Source organism: Macaca fascicularis, chromosome 1 (assembly GCF_037993035.2).
Source record: "Macaca fascicularis isolate 582-1 chromosome 1, T2T-MFA8v1.1".
NCBI classification, from domain to species: domain Eukaryota; kingdom Metazoa; phylum Chordata; class Mammalia; order Primates; family Cercopithecidae; genus Macaca; species Macaca fascicularis.
Genome location: NC_088375.1, coordinates 26,987,206 through 26,999,321, shown reverse-complemented (window position 1 = coordinate 26,999,321; position 12,116 = coordinate 26,987,206). Strand labels below are relative to the sequence as shown.

At 36.7% G+C, this 12,116-nt stretch overlaps 1 protein-coding gene across 9 annotated transcripts in view; it reads left to right on the top strand.

The window, feature by feature from the left end:
- The first annotated feature begins 182 nt into the window (after positions 1-182).
- NME7 (NME/NM23 family member 7) overlaps positions 183-12,116 on the top strand; it is a 207,820-nt gene continuing 195,886 nt past the window's right edge. For 6 of the 9 annotated variants that reach the window (XR_012420493.1, XR_012420498.1, XM_074007630.1 and 3 more), the window contains exon 1: positions 183-272. Coding sequence is in view for 2 of the 9 variants with exons in the window: in XM_005539923.4 (XP_005539980.1) it covers positions 270-272 (3 nt within the window). In the remaining 7 variants the exon portion in view is untranslated. Of the gene's footprint in view, positions 273-448; positions 507-12,116 lie in introns of all 9 variants that reach the window. The other 3 variants (XR_012420552.1, XM_074007589.1, XM_005539924.4) reach the window with 1 other exon arrangement.

Below are 12,116 nucleotides of genomic sequence, written 5' to 3'. Positions count from 1 at the left end.
TGTTAAACAAACGGAAGTAAAACTGCCGGAAACAGAAAAACGGCGTCTCGTAGCCCCAGGCGACAGCGTGGAGGGGCGGGCCTGTCGATTGGATGAACGCAGCTGAGATTACTCCCAGCCACTAAGGACGAAGAGGTGGGGCGGTGGCGTCCCACGCACCGTGCGACAGTGGGCGGTGCTCTGTTGCCTGAGTAACCGGATGATGGTGTTGGTGGTGGTGTCTTCCTGTCTCAACGATACCTATTTTCTAGTGCTGAGATCCTGAGACAATGGTGAGTGCCAGGGGATGTCAGAATAACGGCTGTGGGTCCTAGCTACTTAGCGTTCCAAGTCTTCGGGCGGATGGGCACTTAAAGTTGTCCTGTCCTCCCGACCTTCTCCTCATTATCTCTTTCCCCCTTCCCATGGGCTGTTACTGCAGTTTACTCGCTCTCCGTATTTCTTACAGCACCCTGAATTCCACTGATGCTACTAAGTCTCTAGAGTAATGAAACAGAAAATTCAGGGTAAGGCATCGAGTCTAATCACCTGTTTTGAACAACATTATGTGTTTTCATTGTTCATCGTGGCATTTTTCATGCTCACAGATTCACATTAACGCGCTTTATTAAGAGTGTGGGGTGGTGTGTATGTGACTGTCTCAACACTGATCTGAATCTCCCTAGATCTTGGAGTCCTTTTGCTTTTCTGAGTGGCAGAGCACTGCCCCACGCCCCCACGAGGGCCATTAACAGATGTATGTTGGATCAGCTCTCGTCTGTCCAGTTGCTTACCTTCTAGGTCTGTGCTTGCTTTTCTTTTCTTTCTTCTTCTTCTTCTTTTTTTCTTTCTTTTTTTTTTTTTTTAAACAGAAATTTCTCCTGGGATTGCTTGGAGAGCTTCTGCAATTCACTGTTTGGACTTCACCCCTGGAAATTCTGAATGAAAGGAATGGGGCTTGGTATTTGCATTTTAAATAAACCTGTAGGTGATTTTAATTCACCCACATGTTTGAGAGTACCAGGGTTCTAGTTAATTCACTTAACTATCGTGTCTTTTAAGCACTTATGGATAATGGACTGGAAGATAGAAAGATCTTTAGATAGTTATAGCTACGAATTTAGAAACAGAGCCCCCACCCATCACCCCTTGTTTCTTCATACTACTCAGCAATCCTTTTGGTTACCCCAGTTTTCCCCTGCCCCATTTTCTGTAAAGACATTTTCAAACCTTCCATTTATAAACCCTGTCTTTTGCCCTTCTCATTTCTCCTTTCTAAACATGATGGAGTATAACAATTCTTCAACCTCATGCCCCCAACCTACACACTGATCTATATTTTTGCCAAGCCTTTAGTCTTGTATTTCTAGTGTAGAGAAAGGGATATTAAAGGATAATCCATCCATCTTTGCTTTTGATCTCATTTGCTTCCATCTGTTACATTTCGCTTCCAGTTGTCTTTTTTCTTTCCTGTGCTTTCAGCCTCTTCCTCTTCAGTTCCTTCTACTCAGTGCTCAAGTCACACATCTTATGAAAATTAAATAAAGCAAAACCATGTCATCCATCCTGTGTTTATCCAGTTATTTCCCAGTCCTCCTATCTATCAGTAAACTTATTGAAAGGATATTATTTTTACTTATATCAAACAGACAAAAGTCTTTTGTCTGGCTTCTTTAATGCCTTCAAGAAAGTTGTTCTTGCTTAAGTTTCTAAAGGCCTTTTAAATGCCAAATACAGTAATTACTTCTCAAAATTTATATCGCTTAGTCTGTTTGTGACAACTGAGGTTCATAGTCATTAATTCCTTTTACTGGCTGTGCCTGGTTTTTGAATGTCATTCTTTGGAATTCACTCCTTAATTACTTTCATTTCTTAGTCTAGACATTTTCCTTGGGTGATTTTGTCCACTCACATGGATTCTATTAACACCTTTGATTTTGCTTCTAAATTTCAATTTTTCTCTCAGATCTACTAATGCCTAACTCAGTTGCTTCCCGGACACATCTGTCTCAAAGGTCCCTCAAACTTAATATGACCAAAACTGAACTTGCTATCTTTCCTCCTGGTTTCTCCTATTTTCACCAAGTTAAATACTGCTACTACTATATTGTAACCTAAACTAGAAATCAGAGTTATCCTACATTCCTCCCTTTCCTATTTCTCCCATATTCAGTTGGTCACTAGATCAAATTTTAGTTTGTCATCTCCTCATTTCTTGATTATTTTAATAGTGACTTTTACAGTCTGGTCTGGAAATTCTCCAATCCATTATTTTCTCTGCCACAAGAAGGAATTTTTAAAAACCCAGCCTGTTGATTTACTCACCTCCTTAAAACTCTAGAATCCCCATTTCCTACAGTAAAATGTCTAGAGTGGCACACAAATTCCTCCATGAACAAGCACTTCTCTGTCTAGCTTTTGCCTTTCCTTTTCCATACCTTTTTTTTTTTTTTTTTTATAAAAAATTATCTTGCCTTTTAGCTACTTGCTTTTCATTGAACATACCAAGCAACTTCAAACTGGTAGTATGCCTCCTCTTTCTACTTTGCACTTGCAATTCCTTCTGCACAGAATACCTGCACCCTCTTGTTGCTTGCCAAACTCTTATTTATTCTCCTGTTACAGGCCAACGTGTTCTTCTTGCCCGCTTCCCAGAAAGGCCAAACATCGAGAATGCAGGAGTTGCAGCAGAGAAAGAGTTTAATGGAGGCAAGGCAGCTGAGTGGCAGGATAGGAGATATTTCTAAAATCCACCTCTCTGACAGCTTGGAGGTTGTGGTTTTTAGGGATAATTTTGTGGGCAGGTGGGTAGGGAGTGGGTGCTGCTGATTGGTTGGGGATGAATTTATAGGTGTTTCCAAACTGTCTTCCTGTGCTGAGTCAGTTGTCTAGGTGAGAGTCATAGGACTAGTAGAGTCAGTTTCTTGGTATGAGTCATGTATCTGGGTGGCATCAGGAGGTTTGCCAGAATGCAGAAGCCTGAAAAATATATCAAGACCAATCTTAGGTTTTATAATAGTGATGTTATCTAAAGGAGCAATTGGTGAAGTTACAAATCTTGTGACCTCTGGCTACATGACTTCTGAATAGTAAGAAATTGTAGAAAAGCAAGGACCAGTAGCTGGTTATTGCTTACCTATGCCTATATCTTAGCAGATTTTAGATCCCTCTTAGAATCCTAACTTTGCGGCCTTCTATTAGTCTTACAAAGGCAGTTTTAGTCCCTAGAGGGGGTCAGTTTTGGAAGGGACTATTACCATCCTTGCTTCAAAGTTAAACTATACATTTCTCCCATAGTTAGCTTGCCTATGCCCAGGTATGAGCAAGGGCAGTTAGCTTTGTGAGGTTAGAAGCAATATGGAGTCAGTTAGGTTAGATTCCTCTCACTGTTATAATTTTTGCAAAGGTGGATTCACTTCCAGACCCAGTGTCGGTATCTCTGCTGTGATGCCTTCCTTCCCTGCTCAGAGACGGTTGAGTCGAGTCAGGTGCAGTGGCACATGTGTATAGTCCCAGCTGTTGAAGAGGCTGAGGCCAGAGGATTGCTTAAGGCCAAGAGTTCAAGGCCAGCCTGAGCAACATAGCAAGACCTTGTCTCTAAAAAAGTATAAATAAATACAAATTTAAAATCTGTGCAGATAATCAGAGCTTTCCCCTCCACACTGTGAAATCAAGAAAAAAAGAAAAAGGTTGATTGTTCATTCTTTTTTGTTACCATTTAATGTAGTATATGTCTCTCCTATTGTACTTGCCTCATTCAGTTGAAATTACTTGTTTATAGATTTGTCACTGTTACTAAAATGTGAACTGTTAGAGGAATTGATGTTTATTTTGTTCACAGTATTACCTAGATTATATTAGGCACTCAAATGTTTGCGGAATGAATACAAAATAAGAAAGAATGTGGTAAGTGGTCTGAGAGAATACAAAATAATTGGGGGCACATTGTGCAATTGAGTCCCTGCTTCTCAATCAGAGTCAGAAAAGTTGTCATAAAGAAGATGGAATAGAATTTCAATAGTTAGAATTCAATGACCTGTGCAATGGCATAGGGAGGTTGGAAAGTGACATTTGCTAAATACTGTTTTGTTTTTTTTGTTTTTTTTTTTTTGCCTGTCTTACATTATTGTTATCAGACTTCCCAGGAATGCTAAGGGCAGTGAATGAACTCCTGTTCCCACTCCTCCTGCCGGGATTGCAGGCTGGGGCTTTTTCAAATTAGGTGGTCTATGAAGGCCTCTCTGTGGAAAGAACTTTTATATTGAGACCTGAATAATATAATACAAAGTGCAACGATCTGGAGGAAGTGTTCCAGGCCACGCTAACAACAAGATCAAATACCCTGAGGCAGAAAAGAGATTGGTATATTTTAGAAACTTACGGTTCAATGTAATAAACTAATAGAAACTGGGTGGTGGGATGGTGCAGGGGTGGCTGCAGTAGGGAAAGTATGGTACAAAGTATCATGAAATGTGGTTAGGGAGGTAGGCAAAGGCCAGACCACACGTATACATACAGCAGTGTTTCTCAAACTGTACCTGGTAACTCATTACTCAAATTTGTGGTATGTAGCCAGCATTAAAAAGAGGACATAAAATACCAGCTTAACATATTCACTACATGTTGTAAGGGTAACTTTCATGAACTTTTGTTTAATTGTATATGTATTAGATGTGTACTGGATTCTGATGTAAAATGTATTTCTTACTGTGAGTCCTGATCCACAAAGTCCAAGACACAGTGTACTTTAAAGAATATATACTTTATTTGTTTTGTTTTGTTTTATTTATTTATTTATTTTTGAGACAGGACATTGCCCTGTCACCCAGGCAGGAATGCAGTGGTGAGATCATGGCTCAGTGCAGCCTCAACCTCCCAAGTTCAAGCGATCCTCTAGCCTCAGCCTTCTGAGTAGCTAGGATAATAGTTGTGTGCCATGATGCCCAGCTAATTTTTATTTTTATTTTGTAGAGACAGGGTCTCATTATGTTGCCCAGCCTGGTTTTGGACTCCTGGGATCAAGTGATCCTCCCACCTTGGCCTCCCAAAGTGCTGGGATTATGTTTATGTTGAGATTTCAACTATTTTGCCTTTTAAACTATATATTAGCCACCACATTCAGTTAATATATAGTTTAAAAGGCAAAATAGTTGAACTCTCAAGGCCTGCAGATATTCTTACTCCTCTTTTGACCTAGTGAAAATGTTCTTGTTGTGTGGCAGATACAGCTTTGAATTAACGACAGCCTAAAATTGCTAGAGTGAAATTTTCAAGTTTCTTTCTGCATCCAGATCACTCTCCTACATATTTGCTGTCAATTGTTTATGAGAAAGAACAGGCCTAAGAAGCAGATGTCCCTTTTCTGTATTCACTCTAGCCACTGTTGTATGTATTGTAGCAAAGGATTATGGCCTCTCAATAAGCAGCTGAAGATGCAGGTTGTTTGCTCTGTTGGTGAGGCTTCCTGACCACTGCAGTTTATCTAATCAGCTTCTGTCTTCATCTAGTTTGTTACAATTGTAGCTTCCAAATTCTAGAACCACCTTTATATTGTGAAGCAGAGATAGGGAAGTGTAGTTTAGCATGTTTCTCATACATCTTGTTTAAGATGAAACGTATACTGGACTCATCAATTTCTTTACTTTTATGTATTATAAAGAGGACAGAGAAGGTAATTCTAAGATACATTTGACTAACAGAGATATTCATGTTTTATATCTTCTAAAATATAGTATTTATTGGAATATCATTACTCCAGATGAACTGTTAGTATAAGGAACAACTTTAAAGATTATTAGCTATGTTCCATAAGAACTAATCTAAAGTTTTGAAGTAAAATGTCTCAAAGTTGTTTGTTTGTTTGTTTATTTATTTTTGAGACAGAGTCTCACACTGTCTCACTGGCTGGAGTGCAGTGGCTTGATCTCGGGTCACTGCAGCCTCTACCTCCTGGGTTCAAGTGATTCTTCTGCCTCCGCCTTGTGAGTAGCTTGGATTACAGGCATGTGCCACCATGCCTGGCTAATTTTTGTGTTTTTAGTGGAGACGGTGTTTCACCATGTTGGCCAGGCTGGTCTCAAACTCCTGACGTTGAGTGATCCACCTGCCTCGGCCTCCCCAAGTGCTGAGATTACAGGAATGAGTCAAAGTTGGTTTGAACAGAGCTTTCAAAGACAGTTTCATGATTACTGAAGAACAAACTTTTATTCCATGAAATGAAATGCTTTTCAGTTTCCAACTTTATAACGTTTCTCCTAATAGCTTTTCTGGTTTTGTTTTCAGCACCCGCTTTTTTATTTATTTATTTATTTATTTTTAAACAGAGTTTTGCTCTGTCGACCTGGCTGTGGAATACAGTGGCGCGATTTCAGCTCACCGCAACCTCTGCCTCCTGGGTTCAAACGATTCTTGTGCCCCAGCCTCCCGAGTAGCTGGGACTACTGGCACACGCCACCATGCCTGGCTAACTTTTGTATTTTTAGTAGAGACAGGGTTTTGCAATTTTGGCCAGGCTAGTCTCAAACTCCTGACCTCAGGTCATCCGCCCGCCTCGGCCTTCCAAAGTTCTGGGATTATAGGTGTGAAGCACGGCACCCAGCCAGCATCTGCTTTTTATTTATCCAGAATTTCTTTTGTTAGTTGAATTGTTGATTTGAAGGAATTGCAGTTCCAAAGATCCACAGGATTTTATTTACAAAAAATGAATCAGAAAGTATAGGGCATAAATTGCAGATATAAAACACTTAAAAGTTTATTTTCCTATATATTGTATTAAAATGCACTTGAGAGCCTGGTATATTCTTGTTTAGTAGGAAACAGTGGTATTTGGAGAACTGAATAGTAAGTGGTTAATATAATGCCATAATTTTTTTTACATGCAGCTTTTTATTTATTTTTGCTTTCCTTTTTCTGCCTTTTTATTCTCAATTCTTTCTCATTCACCAGTTATTCTTCTATTCAAGAAAGTATTTATTGAGTACTTTCCATATGCTGGTAACTGGTGGCTATACATTGATTAATAAGATAGCACACCGTGGCCCCTACCTCATGGAATTTATGGAGAAAAACCAATATTGGAAAACAAATTGCAACTGTAAGCTGGGTTACAAAAGAAAAATGACAAGGTGAGGTGGAAATTAGTAATAAAACAGAGTGATCTGAAGTAGCCTGGGGTGGTGAGGGAAAGCCTCCTTGATGACAAAACTCTTTAATTCTTTTTTTCCTTAGTTTAGGAGAAAAACAATTTACATGAATAAATAGATGAATGATCACCTCATATGATGATAAGTACTATGAGGAAAATTAAACTAAGTAATGCAATATTGGTTGGTTCCAAGAGCGAGTAGCCTTGAGTAGGACAATCAGGGAAGGTCCTTGTGAGGATGTGACTTTTAAGCTGAGATCTCAGTGATAAAAAGGAGCTTGCCAGGTGGAAACCTAGGAGAAGAGCATTCCAGGCAGAGTCAATAGTGAGCACAGAGGTGCATTAAAGGAATAGGAGGGAGCTAGTGTGGCTGGGGCCTAGGGAATGAGAGGACAGCTAGATGAGAAGCGATCTGAGAGGCAGGAAGGAGCCAGAAATACTGAGACTTATGGAACTTGGGAAGGATTTTGGATTTTATTCTAAATGCAGTGGGATTATACATCTTATATATTTTACCTATTCCATCAAAATATTTTATTTTCCTTGGATTTGCCTTAAATTTTTGCCATATTAATTTGGTCTCTTGGTGCTTATTTTTATCTTATCTGTAAAATTTATGATCTTATAAACTTTGGGAAATATTTTTCTGACCTGCTCTTGTCTTTGAACTTCAGAGACTCCTAATTTCATCCCTTATAGTTGCCATTTCATAATGTATTTTCCCATTTCTGGACTTTTTTTTGTTTCTATAATATCTACTCTAAGGAGTGGCGAGCAGAGCTACATATTCCAGGTGGGTATGCATTATAGTTTCAACATGGGAATTATGTTTGCTGCTGTGATCTTCACCTATTACCTTTCTTGATGGTGCTGTAGCATATAATTGAAGTATCTTACTTTCCAGAAATATCTCCAGCATTCCCAATGAACTTTGTATTCACTTTTTTTTTCAAAAACTGCCTAAATTTCTTCACTTCCAAAGTTGTCAATATTTTAAAACTTTCTGTTAATTAGTTGTGAGAAACTGTAGCTATTAAAATATACTGCTTAATTCACGTTTATTTTCTGATTAGACACTTGGCCTTAATAAGTTGCTATTGTTCTCTCTCCTGACTCATCTTATGTGCTGTGCCTTCTTCATATTTCTATACTCTTTAAAATGTATCTTCATATGCACACATAATGACTCTAGAGCTCTCTGATAGATGTAAATTTAACTTTTATCCTTTGTTTTCTGTAGTTTCAATATTTACATGATAAATACATATGCTATATATGTTTTATATATATTTATAAAGGTATTTAACTTATTCTGTTGTAGAAATATAGGAAAACTATTTAGTGATTTTTAGAAATTAGAAAATATAGAAGTAAAAGTAATAAAATTAAATTTTTCTATAATAACACTGCCTGTATACAATCGCTATTAATATTTTTGTATAATATCCTGGTCACCATATACTCATACACACACACACACACACACACACACACACACACACAGATACATATATATATCCTTTAAAGTATGATACTATTATATTCATTGTTTAGAAATCTGGTTTTTCCTGCTTAATATATCTTGTGCATTTTTCCAGATCAGTTTTAAGAACTACAGTCAGCCCTCGATATCCATGGTTTCTGCATCCAGATTCAACCAATTGATGATTGAAAATATTTGAAAAAAAAAATAACAATACAATGATAAAAAATACAAGCAAAAACAAGGCAGTATAACAACTATTTACATAGCATTTGCGTTGTATTAGGTGTTGTAAGTAATATAGAGATGCATTAAAATATAATGGAAGATGTGCATAGGTTATATGCAAATGCTATGCCATTTTATGTAAGGGACTTTAGCCTCTAAGGATTCTGGTATCTGCAGGAGTCCTGGAACCAATCCCCTGCAAATACTGAGGGACAACTCTACGTCTTATTCTTTCATTTATTCTGTTTTAAAAAATCCATTTATTAATTTGTTCTGTTAACACAATAACTAACATATTTTTGCAAACACATTTTTATAGACATCCATAATTATTCCCTTATAATAAATTAAAAAGGGAATAACTGGGTGTGTGAGGTCATGTGCATTTTCAAGACTTTTAATATACATTGCCAGACTACTCCCAAAATAGTTTTGTCAATGAATACTCTGCTAGCAGTGTACCATGGTGCCTGTTTCTTCTAAACTCTAAACTGGTATTTCTATACATTACACACGTATGTCTAACAATAGATTTGAACTTTTAATAAAACTGTCACCTGCTTTGCTCAGAATATTGAGAGACATATAAATTACTGTATGTTCTATAGATGAAAGGCACTGTTAATACTTACCTACAATATTTCTTTGTAATTATTGTTTTATATCTCTTATAAATTGTTAAAATTCAAGATTTATCGTCTGACTGTAGTTAAGAATATTAAGTTAGCCTTTTTAAAACTATTATTTGTAGGCAGATTTTGCAGTCCTCTCTTGTGTACTTATTTTCAAGATGTAGCTTGTTGAAGTACAAATGAACTGATGTAGAACAAGAAATCTAAAATTTCAATCTTTATTCCAGTCCTGGCTTAAGCACTTATGAGCTGTGTGTTATGTAATCTTTCTGGATAGTTATTTTCTTATCCATAAAATCAAAATAATACTTTCTGTTTAGATTACCTTAAAGCATTTTTTGTGAAGATCAAATAAGTTGATATGAAAAGTAATTTATAAACTGTAATATACATATGAAATGTCTTATTTTCATATTAACCAGATTGCTGCCTAATGAGAAGATAGTTGAGGAAAATGGAAGAGATTAAAATGTCAACCTTCAAAAATAAATATTTGAGGTTAATGGTGTTATGCAATTTTGTGGCTATTAAAAAATTTACTTTTATATATTAAATTCCTTCTTCCTAAATTTGTTTTTAGATTCATTTTCCTAATGGGAACAAGAAAAAGCTGGTAAAAGGGAGGGAAGCATGGGAAATGGCAGAGATGGGTCTTGAGACCAGTTTCAATAATGGTCATATACTTTTGTGGGTAGGGGCAGCTAAACATATGTGATATGTATTTAGCAGGTATTAGGTGTGAGATCCCTGAATATCTACTCAACTAAAATAGATTAACTGGGAACGTTTACTTTTATTGCTGGTCATGTGAGATTTTATTATTCAGTAATTTGACTGTGAAAGTACAATGAGACCATTCAGACCCCGTCTCTTTCTTGCCACTTACACTCAGAAATTTGGCTCTGGAAAAACTGAAAACCCCTTCGTCTAGTGGCAAGTACAGTTTTATCATTTATGTTAAACCATATTGCTTTTTAGGTACCTTATTGAATTTTACTGCATGCACTGAAATCTCTGAAAGGTGAATATCTGTGTATCTTTGATTTCTGAATATTTTTCATAATTAAAAATTTTTAAGTTTTTATCCAAAGAAAGAATGGCTTCTCTAATAATATGATCACTTTTTTTTTCTAGCTTTTCCACATAAACATTAGTATTGACCTTATGATTTTTATCTTGTCTCCCAATACCTTTAACACCTAGGTTGTAGCATGCATTATTAGAACACTTTTAGAATCAAACTTGAAATAATAAGCATTTATATTCAGATATAGAGCCGAGACTCTTGAACTCATCTTTCTGCCCACTTTTGGCTTCTTGCACCATGATATATACCTGAGATACAATGATGAACAAGACTAGATTTCTTTCTTAAAAAGCTCACAGTCTTGAAGGAAGAGAAAAAAAGAGAAGAAGAGAAATATATGATACACTGTAACACTGTAATACTAACTTAGGGAAATTCAATTTCCTCATTTGTAAAATGAGAAAAATAATAATAATAATCCTGGTTCCCTTATAGGGATATTATTATAATTAAATGATAAATTGTTTAGCTCAATGCTTTATACACTGTAAGCATCCGGTAAATGTTAGCTGTTATTACTATTGCTACTGCTGTTATTTCCAAGTGTTAAGATAGAGACCTATTGAATGTGGGGACACAGAAGAGAGACTAATACTGAAGGAATGCTAATTAAAAAAAAGATTAGTTGACTTCACAGCTTTTTCTCTGCTATGTTTCATTCACTGAGCTTCAGGTTCTCTTTAACGTGAATATGTGTAAATCCAAAATTAAACTTATGCATATTAATGCCAACATTGATTCCCTAAACTGATTGGAAGGCATTTGGAAATGAAGTAGGAAACTCCGTCATTGTGGTTCATTGTTCAGGGTTCAGACTAGTGTCCTGTACAATTAAATGCTTAACAGATGCTTCCCTCCATCCTACTTGCTTTTAAACATTTTTGTTCATTGACCCAGATGTCCCTTTGGGTGAGTGTTGAGTGGACACAAGATACACAGAGTTGGTGACTATTTAGAAGTATTTGAGGTAGTTCTTATTCATATAATTTTTAAGCAATTCTTTTTGGTTTAGGCTTTTGAGATATACATTTTCAAAGTTTACATCTTTTTTTCCCCCCAGTTTTACATACACTTCAACCGCACTTGCTATTCCATTTGCCTAAAATGCTCCTCCACTTATTTTCAGACCTATGTTCAAATGACGCTTCATCAGAGAGTACTTCCTTGTCCACCTTTCTAAAGTAACACCTCCAGTTGCTCTCTGTCCCCCTACCGGCTTCACCTTCTTCTTTTTTCACTTTAGCACCTGACAAAAGCTTTGCAAATCTGTTATTTTAATGATAGTGCCTGACACTTAGAGAATGTTTTCTATTTTTTAAGGCATTTAAGATTCTTAACTAATTGACAGTGTCCTTGGAAGTAGGTATTTATTTACAGAGAAGAGATATCAATATCAGGGAGCAGAAAGGCACAAACATCCAAGGAAGAAAGACAATCCTCTGAAAAGATAGTTGAAAAGAAAGGAAGGTAACTTTCCACTGAATTTCCCTGCTAGTTACTGGTAGAGACCAGGAGTGGACAACCAGTTTTGATCAGGGCTGTTCACCTCTAGAGAAAAGTCTA